The sequence below is a fragment of the Melanaphis sacchari genome, unplaced genomic scaffold, assembly GCF_002803265.2.
Source record: "Melanaphis sacchari strain LSU unplaced genomic scaffold, SCAv2.0 Contig0_pilon_pilon, whole genome shotgun sequence".
Lineage (NCBI taxonomy): Eukaryota > Metazoa > Arthropoda > Insecta > Hemiptera > Aphididae > Melanaphis > Melanaphis sacchari.
The window spans coordinates 12,079,294-12,106,430 of NW_020270366.1; the positions used below are offsets into that span (position 1 = coordinate 12,079,294).

The 27,137-nt window shown below is 33.8% G+C and overlaps 1 protein-coding gene across 1 annotated transcript in view; it reads left to right on the forward strand.

The window, feature by feature from the left end:
• The window catches only part of LOC112604415 (protein tiptop-like), a 61,938-nt gene extending 53,720 nt beyond the window's left edge, over positions 1-8,218 (forward strand). The window contains exons 2-3 of the mRNA XM_025334408.1: positions 1,240-1,441; positions 4,158-8,218. Coding sequence (XP_025190193.1) covers positions 1,240-1,441; positions 4,158-7,230 — 3,275 coding nt within the window. The 3' untranslated portion in view covers positions 7,231-8,218. The remainder of the gene's footprint in view (positions 1-1,239; positions 1,442-4,157) is intronic.
• Positions 8,219-27,137: the final 18,919 nt, after the last annotated feature.

The following is a 27,137-nucleotide window of genomic DNA, read 5'->3' on the forward strand; positions in this document are numbered from 1 at the left end:
CGGGACGTTGGTGCGCGGGCCGAAGGGTACGACAACGATGTCGACGGTTTTAAGTTTTCTTAAAAAACCCATTCGTTTTTATCGGGCCATCTGCAAGGCGTTAAGACAATAGGCTTTGGGTCGTGACGACTTTGGACAGGTTCGAGAGAGAGAGAGATCCGCCCCAGGTTTTATTGTTTTTATATCGTTATCTAACGCGTTCGATCTTGAGGGTTTGTCGGCCCGGAAAATTCGCGACCCCCATTGTCCTCTTCTTTAACTACATTGCAGAGTCCGTGCACAAAAATAATGAATTCCGCTGCATCAAGACCTCGTCTCGTCTGTGCACGCAAAAGTTTTTTTTCCTTATACCATACCATTATATTATTATTATTATTATTATTTGCTCTATCTCTCTCTCACTTTATTCTTTTTTTCCGGAACATCTAAGTATAAAATGCGTTGATCAAAAAGACGAACGTCTGCGGAGATAATAAACTCTTTTCTGGGTCTTTTTTTTTTGTTGGTAAAATTTTAGTTTTTACAGTACTCGCGCGTCTGTTTTGTTCTACGTTCATTTAACGACAGCGCTCTGTTACGGTCGATTCACAGGGCAGTTTATAGAATAATAATATAAATATTAATAATAATATTAATATAATATTAATATTAATATAATATTAATAATAATATTAATAATATATTAGCGATGCTACCGCGGCGGTCGGCTTGTTAAGAAAGGAAAACGATCGCAACTTGTAAGTATAATTTTCACTGCATGCCGCGGAGTGACTTCGTTGCGTATCGTTTTTTCTAGAAAAAAAAAATCATTGACAGCCAATACTGTACAAATAAGTACAAACGACCCATCGTCGGGCGGGTGTTTGACGACGACGTCACCGGCGCGTACAGTTAATCTAAACGTCGGTTCGACAGCAGCCCATTATTTCAAATTAGACTCTCATCAGTCTCATCTCGAAGCGAGCGGGCCAATAGGATGAACGATCCTCATGCGTGCATCGTACTCGCACAAACACAGTACTAATATCGTACACACACATACACATAAACTTACAATTATAATGTACAACGAGACTCCTGCCGACTGCCCCAATCCCAGAAATTCCACATTCTTATATAGATCTATATAAGTTTATTACCATTATCACGTCGACTTCTTTCTCAATTTATATCTCTACCCTCTATATATTATACGTTTATGTCGAACCTTTAACACAATATTCTTTTTGGTTTTTCCAGGGGAAGGTGGTGAAGGCGAAGAGCCACCAGCGGGCTACCAAGAAGACGACGGCGGCTGCCCAGAAGACGACGAAGACGAAGAGGAAGAAGAAGAGGAAGGCGTGTCCGGCGGATCGTCCGGCTCACCGCCGAGGTCTCCGATACCGTCGAGCACGGACGTCGAACAAGACGTCGCAGTGGCTAACGAGCGTTTGCCTCTGAGGTCAGTACCCTATCATATAATATAAGTTATGACCAATAACATGATAATAACAGTTACGATTTATCGTTTTAACACGATATAAGTATGATATATTTATTAAAATTGAGATGTTATACAAGTATGAATCCCCCCTCTATTTAATTGACATAAAAACGCGTTCCGATTCATCGGCGGTAATTTTTGTAATTAGGATTTATATCTCTCGAATCGTGTGAGTGTTTCACATTATTTGATTCGTAATAATTAATAATTGTGTTATAATAATTCTTCGCGCCAGAAATATTAAAATATTATTATAATTTGCAGTCGTTCGGCGTCAACGAGTTTTGTATAATTTATAAAACGACCAACAGATTATTAATTTTCGAATAGTCGTGAATTATTATTGTTATTATTATTATAATTATAATAAAGACGATCGTTTTCTGATCCCGGTCGTCGTATATAACGCAATCTTAATTAAAACGTATAATTTAATCACGCACGAATAATATATCTGTGTTCTATAAATATATAAAGATTGTGATAATAATAATTATTACCATCGATACGGTTCGTTTAATTGGGCCTTGACATTATACTCTCAGTAGGAATGCCATTAAATTTATTCTGGTAAAATGGTCGATTTTACGCAATGTCACACACGTCTCGTCGTTTAAACAAAAACGCCTCGGCCATAAATCTGGTTTGATGAATATGTGAACGTGTCTATGTACTTCAACGTCTTTGAAAATTGTTTGAATGTCAATTAATGCGCATATTATTTTCTTCACATTATTCGTAATTACAATATCATATTATTATATCAATATTTTTAATATTCTGATTTATTTTTGATTGCTAAACGATTTCGTGCCCGTATTAAATTATAATTCTTAAACCAACACGTTCTATACATAAAATGGTATGATATTATACTGTTATTGTGCGTTCAATAGTTATTTAAACTAAAAGAAACTTAAATTAAGTAAAAACAAAAAAAATAATAAAATGGTGAAATTCGGCAATGTAATTTCGATGAGAATGACAATATATATTAATAATAACTCGTCCGAAAAACTCTTCAAAATTTGTATATAATATATGTAAGAAACGCCATTGGTGGCCCCCATCGTGCCATTAAAAAAAAAAAAAATAACGTTCCAAATGTCGACTACGATGAACGGCGAACAGTGTCGTCGTCATCGAGCGCCTCGTAATGTGCTCAGGGTGTGTTGGTTTTGCCCGTTCATTTGAATTTTCATTTAGTCTTGGTTCGTGGCGGAGAGATGGCGAGACTCTTCGACTGATTTACGATAATGGCTCGGGTGCCGCCTCTCCTGCAGCGGCAGATAATTTCTTTTTTTCGCCTACGCTACGCGAAGGAAGTTCAGGGTGCGGAGTGGAAACCGACAGTGTGTAGAGCGGTGCTGTGTAATATGGGGGCGGTGGTGACGAGAGCGGGAAAAAACTGTTATGACCCCCCACTGGGAACGTCAACTTTGTACTTTGGATTCGATAATTTTTAAAATATATCGCCCGTTGCTGCTCACGTCGACTATATATACGGCCGCCACCGGGGCACCATGATAACGTCGTCGTTCTACTCTCCCGCCGGCGTGGCCTAAAGATACACCTTGTCAACTTGAATTCGTGACGGCATTATATTACAATTATTCCGGTTGCGCCGGAGACGACACTGCAAACTCCATAAATTGGTTTTAATGCGGCACTCGACTGAGTTTGTTTTTGCGAGAAAAGTCTTGCCAATATGAAATATTGTTCATTAATCTGTCTTGTTAGCCGGAAATTATTGCCGACGGAGGATCGAGTTCCGGGCGTGCAAATCTATTCCTCTCTCTTCCCTCTCACTCACTCACTATACCCGGCTTTGCACAAAGTCCCAACGTCCCGACCCACACCAGAAAAAAAAGGGGCCCTTATATCAAATTCTGAATAATATATACGCGCGTGTGTGAGAGCGAGGTATATGTGTGTGTGTATATTATGCTCCGAAGTCAGCAGGCACCGAGCCAAAATGGCCGCGTGCTAATCATTCGGATTGAAATCTTGTCGCCAACTCAATGTCAGGTTATGCTAATTGTTTCCATTAATTAAACCCACAAAAAAAAAAAATAATAATAATAATAAATAAATAATAATAATGCAGTTGGTTGACTGAAATGTGTAGTTGGCAGATGGTAATAATAAAAAAAAACACGTCGTAATTAATGGAGAGGAGAAAAAAAATATCAAATAATTTTGATAAACGCCTTCATTAAATCAAGGACTTGGTCAATCTATTCGTGTCAATTTTTATAGTGCGTCTCAATTTTAGACGACATTGAATGTCAACCCGGTTATTAGTCTCGAGCACGTTATTTCAGGTTTTCTTTATTTTTTTGAGTATTTTAAAATGATCCAATGTTTCACAGGAAGCGCGTTGTGCACTTTAATATTATTCACGTCAATTTTAATATTATATCGATCTTGAATTATTCTGTTCGTTAAATGCATTATTTTTTTTTATTAAATAAAATAGAATATTTATATACATACAATAAGTAAATTTGATAATATAATAAAGGAACAACATGAATGGCGTGAGGAGGGAGGCACACCAATGTGGATACCCTCTAGCTTGGGGGAAAATACATTTATATTTTTATAGTTTGGATTTTAATATAACAATGAGTAATTTTTAAAACGTAAATTGTTTGTTTTTTTATGTTCACAGAGAAACAAATAGTCCATCTAAAATGAGTAGAGATTCACCGAAGAGTGAATCGAGTCTTCCGCCTTACGAAGTACCATTGTTGGCAACCGTGTCTCCGGGACGTTCACCACCTTCGTCGGACGTGCTAGATTTCAGTACGAAAAGGCCAGCTAGCCCACCGGCGGCTTCTTCTCAGCCTGCAGCCATGAACCTTAGTAACAGCAATGACGACTCGCCGATCGACCTGACTATTAGGAGCAAAAAAATAAAACTCGACCCGTCGCCAGTGTCGCCGTCCACAGATGCGTACAACCGGATGAGCAGGCCTTGGGCACAATACACTACCCCGGTGATTAGGCCCATATCCCGAGGCGAGATGATGACTTCACCGAGCGATCCGGTTCACATGTGGAACGGTAAGCACGGAAAACTTACGTATGGATCGTTCCCGTCAGCTGCGAGTGATGCGACTAAGGCGCTGGAAAAAATGTGCGAACTGAGTAAGCTTCAAGACGAACCGAGGTCGGTACTGGCACCCAGCTCAGGGCGTCACAGTGCATGGCAGTCACACTGGTTGAATAAAGGAGCTGACCAAACCAAAGACGTTCTCAAGTGCGTCTGGTGTAAGATGAGTTTCCCCACGTTGCAGGCTATGTCAACGCACATGGCTGAGACTAAACACGGAACAGCCGCTGCTCAAAGCCTCCAGCCGCCCCCACCACCACCACCACCACCTGTGTCTACGTCTTCTAGTCACAAAAACGATCTCAACATGTTGATCAAGGAGACAATGCCGTTGCCCAGAAAGTTGGTGCGCGGTCAGGACGTTTGGCTTGGAAAAGGCGCAGAACAGACTCGACAGATACTCAAGTGCATGTGGTGTGGCCAGAGCTTCAGGTCTCTGCAAGAGATGACTACGCACATGCAGCAGACGCAACACTACACCAACATAATTTCACAGGAGCAAATCATATCGTGGAAGTCTGCGGACGAAAACAAGTCATCGAGCGGTGGTAGCAACGTGAGCGCTGCGTCTACCAGTTCGCCGGCTAGTTCGGTAAACACGTCTGCTAATCACGTGAGTGCCGTGCTTACGTGTAAGGTGTGCGATCAGGCGTTCAATTCACTCAAAGAGCTGAGCGTGCACATGGTGAAGAATGCACATTATAAGGAGCACATGATGCGATCAATCACGGAAGGTAGCAACAGGCGCCGGCAGACACGGGAGAAACGGAAGAAATCGCTGCCAGTGCGTAAGCTATTAGAGCTTGAACGGGCTCAACATGATGTGAAGAATGGCGACGGAGGATATCCAACAGCTGGTAGTGGATTCAAGGCAGTTAACGACACCAATCACCGTTTAGGTAGGATAATTTGTGAAAAGTGTGGTGAAAAAGTGGATGTGGCCAGTTTCATGGAACACTTACGGGTGTGTGTTACGATGACTGCCGACCAGAAGAACCTGCTGAAGACCGCATTGATGTCGCAGAATTCAGCGACAGAACCAAGTCGAGAGAAGAGACCTAAGAAAGAGCAAGACAGATCTCAAGCAGCGGCTGACCTGTCGATGAATAAACCGACCGTAGCCGCAGCCACCACCGGTTCGTCGTCGCCGTCCGTGCTCAATGCCATCGAGAAGTTGATCGAAAAGAGCTTCGACTCACGGCTCCGTTATGGTACGTCAGCTACAGGCGCTTCGATCGGCGAAAGCATACTTAAACGTTTGGGCATTGACGAGAGCGTGGATGCCACCAAGCCTATAATGGACGTACAAGCAATGAGCTTGTTGCGAAGCTATCAGTCACTGGGTCGGCACGAGCGAAGTGGCAGCGAGTCAAGTTCCATGTCACCTGAGTTGGCAGCCATGCGGAGTGATTCGACCACTCCAGACCGAAAGTACGAATCATCTGACTATCAGCGCATGCGGTCGGTAACGCCTAAATCAACGCCCGAACGGCACAGTTCGCCTAAGTCTACATCGTCGTCGTCCGGTAAAGGAGGTCACGGTGGGCAGGAAATCTCCGGTGGCGTAGAAGTCAAGACCGAGTCATCCGGCGGGCCTGATGAAGGGTGCGTTGCAGGAGACTTTGAAGTGAAGAAAGAGTATGTAGATGAAGATGACGTGGTAGTGAAGAGTCCAGCCGAGCGGCGGGCTAGGAGTCGGGAGTCGGCCGAGGGTTCGGTGGTAGACGAAACGAATGGATCGAGCCGGGGCCCAACACCCACCAATGTTAAGAGCCCAATGAGTCCAGCTGGCAGCGACAAATCCACAGATAATGGCAAGAAGACGCCAGTGACGTCCAGTAGTCTGGGTGCTCTGTCATCGATGTTTGAAAGTCTAACTTCGGCGGTCAATAGTGGAAGTGGCGGATTGTCGTCTTCCGCAAACGGTGAAAGTAGTGGCGGAAAGAGTGGTGGAGGCACCAGCAGCCATCCCTTAGCCGCACTCCAGAAGCTCTGTGACAAGACAGAGAACCACCACCACCCACACAATCACCATCACCACCACCGGCCCAGCAGCCGTTCGTCGTCCAACGCATCTGCTACCAATGGGGGACCCGCGCAATCCATGTCACCGCCCACATCTATCACGGGCAGCACCGCTCCTGGTGCGATTTTGGCATTTAGCTGGGCGTGCAACGACGCTGTAGTGACGGCCGACTCGATCATGAAGTGCGCTTTTTGCGACACGCCGTTCATATCTAAGGGCGCGTACCGGCACCACCTTTCCAAAGTGCATTTCGTCAAGGAAGGCATCACGCCAGAACCGATCATGTTAAAACCGGCCTCTTCGTCGTCGGCTACTGCTGCCGGGTCATGCCACCAACAGTCTTCTTCATCGTCTGCAGCCCATTCGCCTTCACCTTCACCCTCGTCATCTTCGCAACACAAATCATCTCCAAATCACAACAATAACAATAGCAGTAGCAATAACAACAACAACAACAACAACAATGGGTCGCCGTCCACTTCTGCCAGTGCCAGCGTCAAGAGTCCGGAAGCCAAGAACGGTGGCGGTTACGACGAGAGTCCGCATTCGAAATTTCTCAAGTACACAGAGTTAGCCAAACAGCTGTCCAGTAAATACGTCTAGTCAACGCGACAATGCACACAACGCGCGTCTGTTATATTACAAGCACGGTGTGTACGATGGTAACTTTATCATCGTAGTACCTATTTTATAATATTTTGTATTATACACATATTGTTGATTTCACTATAATACATAACCGATGTTTGTCCGTTGGTTTTAAATTGTTCATGTGCGACAATACCCCATGTATATAAGACATAGATTTCGCAACGTTTATGTATGCAAACAGCGTACATAAAATACAATTTTATTATACGTCTAAAATTTTTATTACGACTTACTACTGTTATTACTATTACTATTAATAAAAATTATATAGGCCTTGCGTGGTGACAAAGAAAAAAAATCATATTTTTTAATATCATGTACTTAATCTTCCATGTATGATGTATGCGAATCGTGGCGTCAAACCCATTAACTAAAATACAAATGTATACGCGTTAGAAAATTAACGAAACAATTAATTGTTTTTTAATTTTTATTTTGTTAAACAATTTTTAAGAGAAAACTGAATCGCGGAAAATAATATTTATCATATGTATAAATAACTATGTTCATTATATATTATTATAATACGATACGCGAACGAATGTACTTTATATCTTTACGCATAATATATTATTATTGTCCGCGTCGTTAGGCTAGCGACATTTTATTAAATATGATATATAAAAAATGTTAAATTATTTAGTACGATATTCGTAATACGATTACGTTTACGATACGTTTCTGCTCATACGCTATTTAAGTGTTCTGTGTTAAAACGGATGTAACTTTAAGGATAAAACATTTTAAAAGGCTGTCACGTCAACTATGTATAACGATTAATGCTTAAGTGTAGAGTTAATTATTTTAATCGACGATAGGTTAAGGATATTCATTTTCCGGCTAGACGTTCCGTCTCGCGGAAACCATTCCACTTTGAACTAAACAATATTTATATTATATAACATTAAAAAACCTACAAAAAAAAAAAAAAAAACAAATATGTATACTAAAAATATTATTATTCGAAAATACTACGTTGCGTTCCTAATCAGACTTGTTTTGTTTGCGTTTGGCTACAGACATATAAAAAATAATAATTCTAAATAACGGTACCCCTGATCAGTTTGCACACTCAAATTTTAATATTCTTTTAATCAGTTCCCTGAAGCACTTAATTTTTTTTATTATAGTTATTACCTAATTATTAATCAGCCAGTAAGCAAAATAGTTACCATTTAAATAATTTTATTAGTTTTGTTGGTTATTATTTAATTTAAGGGGAATGTTTTTTTTTCGTGTTAAGTATTTATGTCATAGGTACTTAATTTTTTTTATTGTAATATTTTTTCTAGGGGAACACAATAATGTTAATTTTATAATATTCTCAGTTGTTGATGTCAACTAAAAAATAATATTATAAATTCAGGTGTCACAACCAATTGAGAACCATGTGAATAGTTCACGATAAAGTTCCGAAGATTATGTCGTTTTTCAAATTTTTATTTCCATTAAATTCGTTCTGTTAGTTTGTTATCCATCGTATTAAAATTAAATTATGTTATTATTACTATATAATATGTAGTCGGTACTCAATATTAATAGTAGCTGATGCTTTTTTTATTGATAAAAAAAAAAATTTAAATTTTCCATATGAATAATATTATTAATCATGTTAAGTAAATTATTATCGAAAACAATTTGTCCTATATAAATAACATATAATATGTATACGATTATAAAACAATATTCTATCGGAAAAAAAATATACTAATTTTGCCATGTTTTACGTTCGTGTTTCGATTCTATCATATTATTATTATATTGTAGAATTTACTATTTTGTTTACAAGGTTACTATTACGATAAATTATTATTATTATTATTATTTTGTTTTTATTTTAAGTTTTTATCAGACTACGAAAAACCTTTTGTACATAATTTAAATATATAGTATTAGACATCAAATACGATTGTAATATAAATTGTACTTATTTATTTATTTATATAAAAAAAGTAGGCAATATTTGTTTTAAATTTTAACAAATAATAAAAGACATTTCAATTTGACATGAGTGATTTACCTTTTTGTATCCTTTTCACTTTTCAGATTTTCCATTTCTCTGGTGACATAATAGGTCCTTCCAAATATTGATATGTAGGTACCTATTATAATATAGTATAATGCTACGATGACGCCAAAATCTGGCTGCCCCGAATTCCTGTTTTATCGTTGTTACAGATAAGTATTGCGTCCAAAAATAAATTTTTACAAGAAATTGTAATAAACAAATTAATATTATATATCATATAATATATATTTAATAAAAAAAGACATGGTTAAAAATAGTTCTTTGTTAATTAAAACCATTGTAATTACTTACACAAATAACAATTTTGTAAATTACTTTAATTAAATAAAACTCAAAATTATCTAGCAATATAAAATATATTATACTTGTCTTTTAAATTGATTATTGTTTATTCTTAAAATATTTTATTTTTAGATGCAAAATTAATAATTGCAATCGCAATTTTTTGAATAGTCATAAAACTAAATAAGAGGTAAATGATAGTAGTCTGTTGAGACGTATATAATACTTAGCATTGTTATATCTGCAGTTGTAATAATCACTCGAGTTTTCCGATATGACGACACGCAATAATAACCAGGAAGAAGCGGCTGGTAATAAAATAAGAATTTTCCGTTGATTGGAACGTAAACGCGCAACTAGTTTTTTTCGCCTGAATAAGTAGACGTCTGTAAAGTATACATACTCGTATAGAGACGAGATACACCATACACCGGTAAGTTGAGGCTAAGAGGTTTCGTCGTTTCAGTGGGAACTATTAATATTTCTGTCGTCTTGTGAAGAAAAACACACTCCTTAGCATTTAAATCACCCGACAAGCGATCTACAACTTACACACAGTGTTTGGTTGTCGTCGATCGATACTTTACAGATCGTTCAGAGACGGACTTGTAAGTCATCACTCGCTACGATAAAAAAAAAAAAATAGTCCAAACAACAAACGATGCATTTTTTTTATGCCTCATTTTCCATATTATACATGTCTGCACTCTGCAGTATGTCACCGCTTCTAACGATTGACTGCACAGTTGTACTCAACAATCGTCAAACAATTCAATAGCCCATTCCGCTATTATATTTTAGTACGAACACAAATAATTAAAAGCTAACGGTACGTAATATTTTATTTTCGTTTAATTATTCTAATATTTTGATGTACCTAGATGCCTAAAATTTAAAACTAAAAAGAGAAGAATTATTTTTTTAATTTTAGATATCAAGTATTAATTATAACGGTGGTGCTAAAAATAAGTTGTCAAACATACATTTTAAGTATGAATTAGTAAATATTAAGCTTAAAAGTACCAACACAACATTCATTTTTTTTTTTTAAATTTATTATTATAAAATTTAAATTGAAAAATGTAATAGTATTATTATGTTTAAATTGAAATATTAAATTTAGTTTTACTTTTATGAAAAAAAAAATGTTTCAATAGCTCATATGTCAAAATAAAATATATGCTATTTTGTAGAATAATTAATTTTTATCGAGTGAATTCACTTAAAAACATTTAATTTCTTTTATAATCCACCTAATACATTTATTATAACTAAATATATGTTCTATATTTATTAAAAATCGCAATACTATTATTATTATCTTAATCAAATACACTAAAACATACTTTCATTCAAAACATCCACGAGACTACAAAATACAAATAATATATAGGTAAGTACATTTATATCTATGTTCAATTGTGTCTAGTTATGAATTTTTAAAATGTTTCCCTTTATTAAAGGTTAACCGTGATAACTTTTAAAAAGTCTATTGTTGATTCAATAATTTTGTTGTTACTCTAAAATTGGACACACTCCCGAAAAGTCATCGAAATACAATGTTCACGTCATTATTACACTGGGGAATTCGTATTTTTTTTACGATAACGTTTCGATATATCATGTACTATGAGTGTAGTGGTTTCATCTGTTGTGAATAATTGAGCTTGCTTGAAGTTTTAAACGTCAACTTCAACGTTTCATTCCTGGCCGGCGGTTTCTAATTTTTTTCCTACGCGCAAATACTTGCAGGAGGCCTATACAATTTTCCCAATTTGGTGTTTCCATATTTCTATTACTCCTTGATTTTAGTGAAGATTTGTTTTCACACGCGCAAGTATTATTATTATCATTATAATTATAGTTTCGTAGTACCTATATAAATATTAGTTTAATCGTAATATATTTTTTTATTCTATGACAGTTCATTTATACAGGGAATCCCAATAGTATTTTCTAATTTAAATAGTTGGCGAAGTGCGAGTTCCATTACCCTACCACATTAAATTATTAAATCTTTATGGAGTGTTCCGTACCCAAACGAATTCTACACGAAAAACGATGTACTTTGAACAACTTATAATGCTGTGCGTACATATCAATATGAAAAAAGTGGAAAGGTTTTTTTTTTAATTACGCGTAGTTACTCGTATCAAGGTTAGATTTTGAATGAATACTTTATAACCTTCTGTAATTTTTTCGTCGAATAAAGATATTCTAATTTATACATACCTATTATACTTATAATAGGTTATTTTATAACATATTATACTATAGTACATTACTATATTATTATACTCTATTATTAAATATGCAAAATTTATTATTTTGTGTACGAGTAAAATTACTTAATGTCAAAAATAAAACCAATCTAAAGTCAATTAATGTAAACAATACATTTAACTGTATACACATAAGTAGGTCCTTTTATTCGTAGATTTGACTACTCTTTTTTTATTAAGTAAAATGTGTACGTACTGGATATTAGTCAAAAATAAACAAAAATAAACATGTGAACGTACTAACTCGCACGACATTTATAACATGTTACTCACTGCCGATCATAATATTTAAGTAGGTAGTAACTTATAGTTCAACTCGTTATGTTATATTATTAATATTTGATTGGTAAAGTCTAAATAGGCCAAGTGAAAGTTTGACCACTTTCTGGTAGAAAAAAAATCAAAATGTTCATATATTTTGATTTATGTTCTTATAAATTTGGCATTAGGAGTTAGGATTTTTTAAACATTTTGGATATGAGGTTCTTTTATATTTGTATTATTACTAGGGAGTAGGTACCTATATTATAGTTTTAAAAATTCTAAATAGAATATTTTATTGAGAATAATATTTAAAATTTGAAGTGACAAATATTGGGGAATGGTAAGCTCCTACATAATATGATAAAAAAGGATACTGTTTATACCACTATAAAAATATATCATTCTTGCAATATATTAATACATAATATTGTACAAAAATATAAACTTCAAAGTTAAAACTAAAATTGTTTGAAAAATATAAAAATTTAATAAAACAATAGTTATAACTCGTAATCATTTACGATTATTTTTATGGAATACTTTGAAAATAAACTCTAAACGTGAGCTTTCTCCTTGTATATATTTATTTTTTTGTATAAGTATAAATTTATATTTTTAAATTATTTTTGTTTGTCTGCGTTATGTCGATACCATACTAATTACTATCGCTAATTTATTAACATTATGTACTGCAAATTCCGATATGAACTTATAATATAGTATATAAATGGATATAACTAGCCTTCAAGAATCACCATACATCGTATAAATACGCTCTGTTCAAGTGTTTGTATTTTATATATTTATTATTTTCAAGTTATGATAATTTTAAACTTTTTGAACTTTTCAACCCAAAAAATCGTGAATTCAAATTATACCACCCTATTTTTTTTCTGGTAAAAATGTCCACGTAAGAGATTACAGTATCGTATCTTTGATTTTCAGGTAAAAATGTAAAAAGGTTAGAAGTTTACATTTAATGATGATTTGGGTAAAAAGGTTTTTCGTGTAGGAGTTTACATTTGGCCCAAATATTTACTAACAGTTCTATTAGTCACTAGTTCCATGATTATAAATTAAATAACTGTCGGCATTATTAATTTTTTTTTTTTTTTAATTTCTCCTTGGATTACACTACGAGGACGTAAAAACCGTCGAAACGTATTAATATGTTCGCGATTAATAAAAACGCGAATGGTCAATACCTATAAACGACTGACAACTATTTTGGGTCGACCAAGTGATTATTTTTCCATCGCACGGGATCGGCATTATATTATAATATCAGCTGGTACAATACCTTTTAATGTCGTTCTCGCTACCCAATAATTTATAAGGACTACACGACGACGCGACAAAACGTCTGTATTGCCCGTAGATACACTATTTTTACAATCATTTCCGGATGCGAACGACATATTATTAACAATATTTTGTCCATTTGTCCACGACATACACGTGTAGCACAACGCCCGCTATGACGTATACTCGTATTGTTGTTAATGATTATCGCACGTCTTTGATCCGGCTCGGGCACAAGAATACAATAACGACGCGTACGATGCGTGTTGTGGCGATCATCAAAGTACCGGGACGGTGTTTATTGCGATCATTAAAAACGACACTGTGTGGAGAGCTCGGCGGCGGCCGTACGAATGTGCGAGCGAAACGGGTATCGAAGAAAAGAAAATAATATAATAATAATAAATAATATATAAATCCATTAAATTGACGGTGACTGATGGTTGTGCGCGCACATTTGCGAGTAAATACATAATAATAATAATAATAATAGTAATAATAACGCGTTGGCCGACTGCGTATTATAATATTATTGTCGTAGTGTGTGTTCGTACGAGGGAATAGCGTTCGTCGTTTTTCGCGTATTAATATAAAACGATTCGGAAAAGAAAAAAAAAATAATCGCAATCCGCCGCCGACTAATGCAGCGAATTCCGTACGCACGATACACAGGTATATAAATGGTATATTATACATATACATACATATGGGTACATTCTAACCCAACCCGCTATTATATACGTTTATAGCCTCTATACGTACACATGATTATTATTACATAAAGAGTTTGTAATATTATATGCAGTCAATCGATAAAAATATTTGTAGCTCGTGTGGTGGTGGCACAATCGTCCGGGCACATCATCAAGAAATGATGACGTGTATACCTACCACGCATACACGCGGATACACGTCCGTTTCGTTACATTTTTTTTTCAATTTTTTCCACACATTACCTTACCCCATATGTGTGCACACTGAGCGTCTTACAAACGGAGAGGTAAATAGTTGTACAACATGAGACTATAATCGATCGGTATTGCTATGGTTAAATTGAACTCGTTATCCAATGATCCGCTAAATTTCAGTAAAATGTGTTAATGATTTATTATTTTCAATTAATTATACATATTATGTGTAATATTATATGCATGAAAAATAAGTACGCCATTAATAGCCAAAAATATTACTGGTCCAAAAGATCAAAGTTAGATTTGTTATGTAGCTTTTAGTATAGTCTTGATCTTATCAAATAATATTATAACGTGGTCGATTCTTAGTTTACAATTTTTATAAAACTATTTTAATTTTTTTTTTTTTTAATATTAATTATTCATATTACCTATATCCGTTATTGACATTATGATTGATATTGTCCACTCAAAGGCCAATATGGGTAATTCATTAGTAATGAATCATTACCTTTACTGCAGTGATTATAATACACTTTAGTATTTCAGTTTTAGGTTTTGTAAATTTTACATATATACATGGGAAAAAGTGAGCATTTGTAAAAAATTAAAAAGCAAATTTGTTAAAAGTTCATACTTATATTTCGTTTATTTTCTAATTAACTAAATAATTATTGTTTAATTTACCATTGTTCTAATTTAGTATTTTTACAATAAATTTGAAAAATAATGTTAAGTTAAAATTAAAATTAAAATTAGATTTTTTTTATGTTTAATCTTCTATATATATTTAGTTTTAAATAAAAATTAAGATGAACCAATTATGAGTATAACTTGAGTCGTCTGCACTGTATACTTATACCTGCATTTTGACCGTCGGCATTCGGCTAATATTAGTGGTAGAGTGAACTTTTTGTTAATGAGTCATGAATTGCCACAAACCAAATATTTTATTTCTACAGATCCTCGGGGAAGGGGAAGTCGTCCCACACCACATATAATAGCTTCACAAAAAATATATTCTACTGAAAATTCTTGTTATAGGCACTTTAATAAAAATATTTGTTTATATAATTATATAAATACAGATTTTTTTGTAAATCGTATTATAAAATAAAAACAAATAATGGATATTTTAATTACTTCTAACTATTAACATTCATAATATATATATATATATATGTATATAAATGTATATTTATATATATTATATTTTTTTATGCTAAAAGCTAAGGTTACTATAATAAAATTGCCTTAAAGACTATTATATCAACCTTCATTTCCAAAGAAAAGTAAATTAGTAAGTTCTATGCTAATTTTTAATATTTTTTTCAAAATGTTTCAAGATTCTGAGTATGAAAATGTTTGAAAAAAATGATTACTTTTTACATTAAAAATTATACCAATAAAACCAAAACAGTCATTTTATCAAAAATAGTAACTTCAATAAAGACTTCCAAAACTATTTTTTAATTAACAAGTACTTATGTATTTATAATTATCATTAGTTTGTAATATTTATAAGCAAATAAAAAAATAATAAATCCGAGAAGTTATAATATTATAAAAATAGACAATAATTGTTATTTGCATGAAACATGTTAGTATCAGAAAACCGATTAAAACAACTTAAGAAATCTTAAAAAAAAAAAATAATGTTTATCTACAAATAAAAATTTAAAATAGATGTGTAAGGTACCTATTTAATAGCTGTAAGTCAAACAGCAATACATTGTCGTCCATGGACCTGCGATATGCAACGAGTAGCATAATACTGAGAAGGCCGTCAAATTAGACAACAGTGCCGAATCGACAACGGCTAGTGCCAAAACCACGGTCGTTTTGTAAGCTATTCCAAACTTTATTATTTTTCAGTAGAATAATAAATTGTAATATTATACACTAACGGCCACTCGTCTCTATGTTAATGCATCATTTGAGACTTTTGGCACCAGAGACTTCACTAGTCACATTGACGGACTGCATCATGGTTCACCCTCTTCGTACTAGTAAGTACAACCCGCCGTTATCAAGTTATAAATTTTGTGTCACACCAGTACACCACGCAACATGTATGTGTTTGTTAACTCGACGTGGTAAACCGAACAGACGACGGAAATCAGAGCGGTTACCCACTCTCTATTATTATGTATTATACCGGTGCAATGCATGTATTTCCGTGGACCGTGGTTATCGAATTTATACCGCGGTCGAGGCGATCGATAACCGCTGTCCAGTGTCCGACCTTATGGTTTATTTGTGGTCGAATGACTGTTATTAGTTGATCAATCGTTTTTAATCAGTGAGTTGAATGATCATAAAATAATCTATATTAATAAAAGGTAATGTTTGTGTGTATGTGTAAACGATCGACAATCAATGCTATCGCGCTCATAGTTCTGAAATTTGGTACATAAGTGATATATACTATAGTTAAAATTTAACGTGTTTTAATATCGGGTAAATAAACTAGCGTTATTTAATTGGTCACGGTTAATGTCGTTCAGTTATAATAAATAACTACTATATATAAAATTTTAGTTCTAAAGAGATGATGTTTATAAAAATTCATAGTTTTCGATCGACTTTCATAATATTCTTGTCAATAAACTATGCGAAATCTATATAGTGCCATAAGCTATTTTTTTTACTTAATTTTCACCCGTCAACTTTCAGATATATATATAGTTGACTCACAACACGTCATTATTTTAATTTTATTTATTGTTGTCATTGGTTTCAGAAAAATAAAATAAACACTTTAATTAAATACCATTTTAGATTTATATTTTAACTTTGGTCAAAATAACCCAAATAACTGTGTAAAAAATCTGTAACGTTTAACACTTAATGGAATTAAAAGAAGGTTAAATTCACGGGCATTTAATTTGTCACTGGCAATGCCACGCCATGCAGGTTCAGCTAGTTATAATAATAATGATGATGGTAATAACGATGATACTAAATTAATTAGGTTAAAATGTTTTCAGTTTTATATTTTTACACCAATCAGCGTATATTTAAAAAAAGATATATAAAAAATATACGTCGTAAAACATAACATAGTATAACTAAAATCGATCGCGTATACAATTGAGTTGAACTTTTGAAGTCCATCGCGGGTATATCGTGTAGTTCAGAATTTTATTTTTATTCATACAATTAAATTAAATATACTTTATTCTTTTAATCTTGTACACTATTGCATACATCTACAATTATATTTTACAAGTACTAATTCAAAAAAAATTGTACCCCAATGTTACTACAATTATTTGGAACTGATTTTTTTGCACAATATTTATAAAGCGTCATAATTAAATATTTTTTCTGAAAAAAATATATATAATAAAATTCGAGACTTTGGATTCCAAATTTGATGCTTATGCAGTTATGCGGTATGAAATTCTTCACTACGTTTATCGATAAGACAACAATTTTTGTCAGAGCAGTTATGAACGTGATAATCATTTTTCAGCTAGTAACGTATACGTACGTATTGCTAAATTTTAGTTAACTATTGTCGTATTTATTCATACTTTATAATTTTTTTTGTGAAACGGAAAGACAAGCAAATATCGAATAGTAAATATGTAAAATGGTGTACATAATGTTCTACTGTAGTACTGTATTTCGATAATATCATAATTTAAAATAAAATTTTGAACGGGTAGTTCATCAACTATAAGTATTTTGAGTTTAGATTATGTTGAACAGTAAAACAAGGAATGTCGTTTCGCAATGTAACCAAATCATGTGAAAATAATGATTTGAAAAAAAAAAAATGTTAATATTTTTGAAATGCATCATCCTGTGTAATATGGCAAATCGCTTATCGGTTTTCAACTATCATCGTCGTTATTATTACAATATCGGCGGTGCGTTAATTGTTAATTTATACGCGACGACGACAGTGTCGCTCGTTGTGCATAGTAACAGCACACACTCTCACACACGTATACACATTCATGCGCGTGTATACTTGTACAGATAGTATATACAGATATAGTTTCGTGAGCGGATGGAAAAGTTTCGGTTTCAGGTCTCGCGCACGATCGAAATTTAATTTTTCATAGACTAACTTCTTATTGCGTATACGCACATAATATTAATATAGATAAGGCACACCGCGCGAGTGCGAAAAGGAAAGCGATCGAAGAAAACTTAACGGCGGGTTATCGTCAATACGTATATTTGTATACCTGTATGTACGCTCATGTATATTATAATATGTGAGATACATACGCCTAATTTATGCGTTTAAGTTTCGCAGTGTTTGAGATAGATATGATTACAATATCCGCCGTGACGCGAAAACCGCTCCTATTCTCGGTGTAGGCACTTGTACGTATTTTATCGTCGAATCATATTATATATTTTAATCAGCGCGCGCATAACGTACGTGCGCATATTTTATAAATGTATACGTTTTTAAATCGTATGATATCGTTAAAATAAACAGTCTTTTTTCGATGAAATGTCCATGTCACATGATTACCAGTCGTTGTTTTCCGATGAAATAATATCGTATCGCTCTCGTACAATATACATTATAATAACACAGAAATCTTACGCGAAATGTTTTTTCCGATCGTACTCAGAACTTATGTGATTTTCTTGAAATGTAGTTACAATGATATTATTTTTTCACTTCACCACGATTATAATGCGGTATCCATTGATTTCTGTGGTTGTAGCTTTTTATTATTTTAGTGCCAATAATAAGACGGTTATATAATATATATACATGAATCGAGAGAAAAATGCCTAAAACTTAACTGTCTCCGTTCCCAAAGTTCGTCCTAAGGTTTCTAAGCGAAGAATTTTTCATAATTTTTTTTCTTTTAAAACAATTTATTTGGTGGAGGAGAGCTTACGTGGCACTTTTGAATAGTTCAAAAGTAGGACTATTATAGTTAGAAGGCGTTTCGAGGAAGATATATTTTTAACTTTTTTTCTATAGACTCGCGAAGAAAAACTTTAGTATCGACGGACGTAAAGAAGATGGGACGGAATGTGTTTATTTTTTTTTATCGATCTCCGAATAGAGTTTTTTTTTTCATTGATTAAACTGCATTGTATTTACGATAAATGCCATACATTTTCACTGCAAAATTAATTTTGTAAGAATATAAGGTTAGTTTTGTATGTTTTTGTATGAAAACAGTTCACATTAATAATTTCACTTTTTATAATAAATCATTGCTTAAAATGTGTACATCGGTTTTCGTATAGATTTGTATAATTTATAGAAAAAGTGATATTATATATTATACCAGCGTTTCTCAACTTTTTTACTGTGACGATCCCCTTTTTAAATTTCAATTTTTTAGGAACCTCCTACATATATTTTTTTTATATTCACATACCTAGGTTATTATAAATAATCAGTACTTTAAATACTTTGTACAATATAGTGTTTTGTATTTATTGATTTAATTTTTTCATTACTTTATTTTATTATTTAAGCTTTTACATTTTTGTATTGAATTCAATTTTAAATCATACGTTAGCGACCCTAATAGTTGGCGACCCCCAGGTTGAGAAACACTGGTCTATACTATATATCTCTTATGAATCACGTGGCCGATGTAGAAAATGTAAGCACAAGTTAATATTGTTGGTTCCTACGTGTTATCATTGATTATATTATGAACTCCGATGAAAATTAATAAAAATAAAAATTAAATAACATTTTTTTTAGCTTTGATATTAGTGGATGAAAGAAAATTTCACAAGACGAGACATGGATGAGTTGGATAAAATATGATATTAAGAGGAGAGAACCCAGAACTATATTGAATATTCAATATATTAATATAATATCTCTATAATCTATAATCTTTATTTGTTACAGGTAGGCTGTCCTTATTAAGATAGCCTCCAGAGTCCTGTATGGTATAAATAGGCGCCCACTGATATTATTAACCTTCAAGCTATATGTTATATCGTTCCATACATGTAGTATGAAACATACAATATGTGTATTATTAATATATTTATCGTATTACTTCAAAACCATATAGGGATTAATTTGTATGTAATTATTATTAAAATCCAAACATCCTTCGCGTTCATAAATTATTGGGTATAAATGTATAGAGTAATATCACATGAATACTCGATGATATAAATTAATATTTAAAGGCGATTGACACATTGTAGATAGATATTATCATATTTTTCCCAGATATAGAATTTTTTTTAGTAGTTTTGTTTAGTTATTTTTTTCATTTTAATAGAAATCCATGATATTAATCACAATAGACCAAGTTTGCGCTTTTAAAACTCAAAATATTTCATTATTTTTTTGGAGAACGCGTTTATTACATTTAAAATCTATACTGTTGCAGTGCTTAAATTGAGGGGGGCGTCAATTAAACAGAGTACCTATCTCTTGTTAAAAAATAAATAAATACATTTATGCGTATCTATCCCTTATAGTTATATGATAAATTAATAAATAAGATAATTAAATATTCGTGTATGCACATTTTTGTATTATCCTTCTAATATTTTCTCTATTCGGACAATATACAAATTGAAAATTGATAAGAAGACTCTCAGTTAAACAATCTTTAGACTGGTGCTATAATTTAATTGCATTTGAGTGCTTTACACACTAGAAATGTCTCTTGTCTCTGCAACAGCTCTACATTTGAGACGTTTAGACGGATTGTCAGTTTAGAATATAAAATAATAAATCTATTAAAATGCATCTAAATTTTGCGAACAATAATATCGGATAAATACATTGGCAGTTATTCTTTTGTGTTTGGTAAGTGTTATATGACTTTCAAAATAATATTATTTATTTATTAACATTATCAGATAGTATGTATATATTTTAAAAATATCGTCTAACATAACATACGTGTGAGCTTTACGTGGACGTGCTACGTGCAGTAAAAATAAACACTATCTGCAGCTGCAAACAACAATTTTGTAAAACATTATTTTTAACATTAGACTTGAACACCCATCTTTCGCTCATTGTGTTAGTAAGTGAAACAGGTGATTCAATAAACAGGTTATATCTTACACTTTAAAGCAATACACATTAATTGGATTTAATTTGGGTATGTATTTTTTTTGTTTTTATATACTTAGATATGATAAATTAAAAAAATTGTTTATTACAAATAAATTTATTTTACATTTTTGGCATGTTTTTTTTTCTGTGTATGTAAAATTAATAATATGAAAAACTAAAATGTATACTTATGGCTTGTAAGAGTAATAAAAACAAAAAATTGTATTCTTTTTACATTGCACAAAGAGGTTGGATTCATAAATTTTTTTATTTTTTTTTATTTTACTGCACAATCGTATATTAATAACATACCAGTTGGTATGAGGTCCCTAGGTACTTTATTTTATATTATAAATAATGTGACAGTAAGTCTGTCGGATTGACGTAGAAAACGAATACGGTTTATATGTTTTCTGACAAAAATGATTGACCGATTAAAGTGATCAGGTTTTAATGAAACGTGTTTTGGAGAATTCTCATAAAATTGTTTTATTTATTATCAAGTTAAAAAAAAAAAAAAAAAAAGAAGGAAGATATTATTGAAAGATTAAAAAGTGTGTCTAGTCGCAGCGGTAAAATAGAACCGAAATTGAATCGTAACGTATTATTTTTTACACGTACATAAATAAATATGAAAATAAATACCTCTCTACCTAAATACGTTCGTGGTGGTCGTCCCCGTGCAATGCGAGTTGGTTTATTAAATTCGAACTGTTATAATATTATATAGGCTATCGCTAATTACAATATTATTATATTTCGTATATTACGCGTACGGCGGACAGGTACACGCCCGGTTCTATGTTATAATTTAATCGCTGGGTCGCCGCCGCCACCGACGCCGAGATATTATACGGACAACACTGATCGGACGAATAATAAAAATCGTATACGAAATGAAAGCTATTAATTTTTGGTCGTAAAAACCGAGCGTAATTTTTTTTCCATCGATTTGCCGTCGATAAGGGAATTATTTTGGGGCGCGGAAGGTTTGGTCTCGTTTGGAACGTATTATTATTATTAGTACATTATTATAGCGTGGTTTTCGGTGTGCACCCTACGACCGGACTATAAATACAACCTACTGTGCGTTGATGCTTCAAAAACAACGCCTTTTGAATACTGCAAAATGGGATTTCTTAAACACGACATTGTGTTTAAAAACACTATATTATGTATTTTATTTGTTACGAACGTTGTATGCATTGGTCTGCGCACACAGTTGTCGCATTACACAACTAATTATTCCACATCTTAATAATATATCTATAACTATTGTTCGATGGATGTATAATTCACTAAACGATGTCGAATGGATCAGGTAGTGAATAAATTAATATAAGGGTTAAAAGAAAATAACACATTTCAATTTTTCAAAATAGTTAATGTAATGAACTAACATGAATTACGAGGGAGGTCGCTTCCAGTTTGATAAAATATAGTTCTTATATCAAAAACTCATGATCAAACAATATATAGGTTTTCTCTACAAAAAAAAATGTATTTATTTACAAAAAAAAATTATCACTACCCGAGATATTTACACTGCATTATACCCTACCACATAAATTTGACTTTTTTTAATTATTTTATTTTATTGTTTTACGTTTACTTATAAAATCAAAGAAGAAGGAAGAAGTATAAATCCAAACTTAAGAATTAAAATATTTAAAAATTATAATCGATTAATTCGAATTTTGAAAATTGTTATTATGGTGTGTTAACCAATACCAATAAATTAACACTACATTAACAAATCAAAAAATGTACGAATTTTAAAATAAGTAAAATTATCTTTAAAATTAATTGCCTGATAATTTTGTTTCCCAGTTTAAAATGTACTACAATATGTAACAACAATTTATATTCATTAAAATCTCGAAAATTGAAGGTAGTAACGAAATTTCGGTATCATCAAACTCGTTATTTTAGTTTTGTGATAATGAAATATTTTCAATGTAACCGATAACATATTTTGTAATATTAGAATTTGATATATCAGCTTTAGTGAGAAGGTATACTCGTTTAACTCTCATGAAAATGTGTATAACTGGAAGGAAGTACAATTGTTGTTTACGTGAACACTGAAAACATAATATTATATCATACAAGGTATCCGCTGTGTCTTCGTTCACATATAAACTGGTCAACCCACCATGACCTGATTTCTATTTAAATGCTTGATTTAAATTTACAACACGAAAACATACATATTAATTGCAGTCGTCGCAGACCAAAATATGCTCATTAGGCTATTATAATACGAATTATGATAGTCGATAACCGCGGATCTCCTTGAATAATGTGATCATATTTTTTGGAATAATCTCGTTTCTAAGCACAGGATGTGTACTCGCAGGTGATTTATATCCGTATCCGGGTATGATATCTGGCTGCGGACGAATTACGTTTGTCGGGTACGTCGAAGCGTTTTTTATCCTCCCGAGGGTCATCGCCAATAACTCTGTTACTTACCCAATCTCTGTCACACCCCTTTCGGGTGGTCGCGAAACGTGTACGAAATACAATCGTCTTTGATTACACGCACACGCACTTCCACAAACACGACCAAAACTATACTCTGATGGTGTAGAATCGCGATAGACGTCGTTAAGGAGGTTTAACGACGGACGACCAGAGGGTTTTTGTACCGTCGTCTTTGCAGCAGCAATAAAGGAAGAGTGCGTGTGTGTACAGAGAAAACCCGTTCCGCACCCCAACCTCTCCCTCCCACGCCATTGGACTCTGGCAAGACCGTTTTCTTCGAGACCGAATTGCTTGCAGGGCGCGAACGACAGATACAACACAGCCAGCCGAAGTCCACGCCAAATCGCACATCAGCCAAATTCCCGACGTTCCTCCGCTGCTGTAGCTGTGGCGGTTTATGTATACGTATATACGTAGTGTCACATATCTCCTATAGTCCGTCGGTGGGCGTCCGACCGTATAATATATCTATGTATAAACGAGGAGAAGACGACAGATCGACACTGTAAAACCGTCGGAAAAAAAAAATATGCCATGTATATATCGTATGTATACTCAAAACCACTCTCTCGGCCGTCCTACTCACCCGACGTATATATAATATAATAAAGGCTCGTTGTCGTCCGTTGTTTCTTCTTCGACAAATCTTCTACGTGTACTTACACGCACACATACACACATATGCGTTGTCACCATCGTCGTTCCGCCCCTGCTGTGGTATACTTCGGTCTTTATATATAAAACGATCGTTGCCGTCGAGAGGGCGCGGATTTTGTGGATCGTATATATTTGTACTTTGAGGGGGGCTTGAGTATATACCGGACGTGCCAAATTTCCCGCCCTCCCCTATGTATATATATAAGGGTATTTGTGTGTGTACTGCATATACGTATATGTATTGTGTATACGTGTGCCGTCGATATACATATACATATATTGTCTATCTTCTCCATAAAACGTGTCTCGTCCGCATCGGTCGGACCACGGTTAATTTATTTGATTTTCCCGCTGCGGCGGCACGGGACCCGCCCCGTCCGCCGAAAATTCTTCGAAAATCGCTACGGAGATACGTCGTAGCCAATATCCACGATGACTGCTGCAGTTGTGGAAAACATCTTACTATATTTAATATGTTTCAGTCCGCGATTCACATACCTGCATCTGTAATCTTATATGGTCTGACTTTTCTGTTTGCACACGCCAACGTGAGCAATCGTTGCCGGTCAACAGTTTTTTATTTTTTTTGAAAGTTTTGGAACCTGAAAAATATTTTTAGACTCGATTACATGTATGGTTAATTGTTTATTAGTTTTTGAAAATCAAACTACTCTGTAAATTCTACACACTTTGTTTGCGAACTGACGCTTTTAATATTATAATATTTATATTTTATTGCAGTGTTTTTGCATAAGCGTTTTGAACCTCTAAATCGTATAACAATGTTTTCCTACGAAAATATAAAAATTTATAGTAGAGAAAAGAATATGAGCCGGGGAAATCAAAACAACATCGTTCCTACAGATCTATAAAATATGTTATTATTTCTATTGTAAAAATCATATTTTTTTTTCAATATTTATTAAATACTTTTGTAATTACAATCTTAACTAGTGTACAATAAATACATTTTAGTACAGAAAGACTCTTGGCAGAATTTAATTCACATGGTTTTATTATTGACATTAGTGTTTTACGTGTTAGTAATAGATTCGTTTAAGACGTCAATGTTCGAATTGTCCGGAAGTAGTTTGAAAGCTAATTGGGTGATTGAGGGGAAGGGAGTGGAGATGTTGGCATTTGTTTGTATTAGTTTTCAATGAATCGATAGTTTTATTTTATCATAAAGTAGTTTATTTGTTTCATGTTCAAATGTTTTATGATACCTAGACAAATCAATTAAAAATCTTGAATTGTTTGATGTTGGCTTTTTCCGCTGAGCACCAAAGTATGATACCGTTTATAATGAAGTAGGCTTTTGCACACAGGAAGTCTGTTTGAGATGTCAATATTAGATCGTCAATATTACAAACTAAAAACGTATTTAGTCTTATTGCTAGGGTATTATAAAAATACTAAATCTTGCGCACTAACATTTGTTCAGAGATAGTTGAAGTATATTTGAATCATAATAGAAACGCACATTTTTATGCTTCATAAAAGATTGATTTTTCCACGATATGATATTAAGCAGATAAATCATACTTTTCTTGGTTATCGTATTATTACTATGATATAGTATCCATTTGAAATTTAGATCCGAGGGAGGGATGGCAATCGGGCTTATCGTCCAGCTCTAAAATACGCCACTATTGTAAACGTTTTGCATGCATATATAATATATATATTTTATATACTTTGGTTCCTATGTAGGTCGTTATTACATCAAAACGTATATTATTCTTTTCCATCGTGACGTCAACCTCGCAGTGATATCGTGTGCATATGATAACTTCGGAGTTCAGACTTATATTGCGCCATTAATCCGCGAACACGCGGCACACAATTTCATAGTTTAAAACTGGCGCCAACGCTCGGTGATAACCTCCGCTTTAGCGTTATAATATCATGACACTCATCGTGTATCGGGAGAACGCTGAATACTAGAGTGGAGGCTGCAAAGGGCTGGTTGTGTGCGGAAATATAACACGCGTTGGTTGCTAATAACGTCGAGATTCCGTCGGCGGTGAAAGAGAGGCAGTAGAGATGTGTGTATATTAGGGGTGGTTGGGGTGTGTGGTGGGACAGTCGATTGGTCGCATTCGACGGAGAGCGAACAACAATAAGACGTCAGCGGGATCGCGTAAACCGTATACTCGCGTGAACAGTTTTACCGCCATCACCCGGTGCCCACTTTTGCAAAAGTTACGTAAATGACGTCACCGCCGGCTGCTCTTTATGGGACGCTTGCCCTCGACCTGCCCCCCCCCCCCGCTATCAATTGACGACCGGGAACGTATATGAGTGAGTGAGGTAGACGCCGTAGAGCTGGTTCTCTACTCTCCATATTAAATATAAACGCGCGTGGTAGCGTACAGGAGAGATAATTGCAGAAAAAACTGACGGATGTAACTACAAGCATAACTAATTATTAAAAAACTTTTATTTTTATCAGTTAGTTTTTGTAAAACAACTTTTTCTTAATTTGGATATTATACAGTGGTAATAGTTCATTTTACATATTTAAAAAAAATGAAATTTTGATTAGAATAAAAGTTAATATAAAGTTAGTTAATTACATTTATGAGCTAACTACTTTTTTTATACTCGGT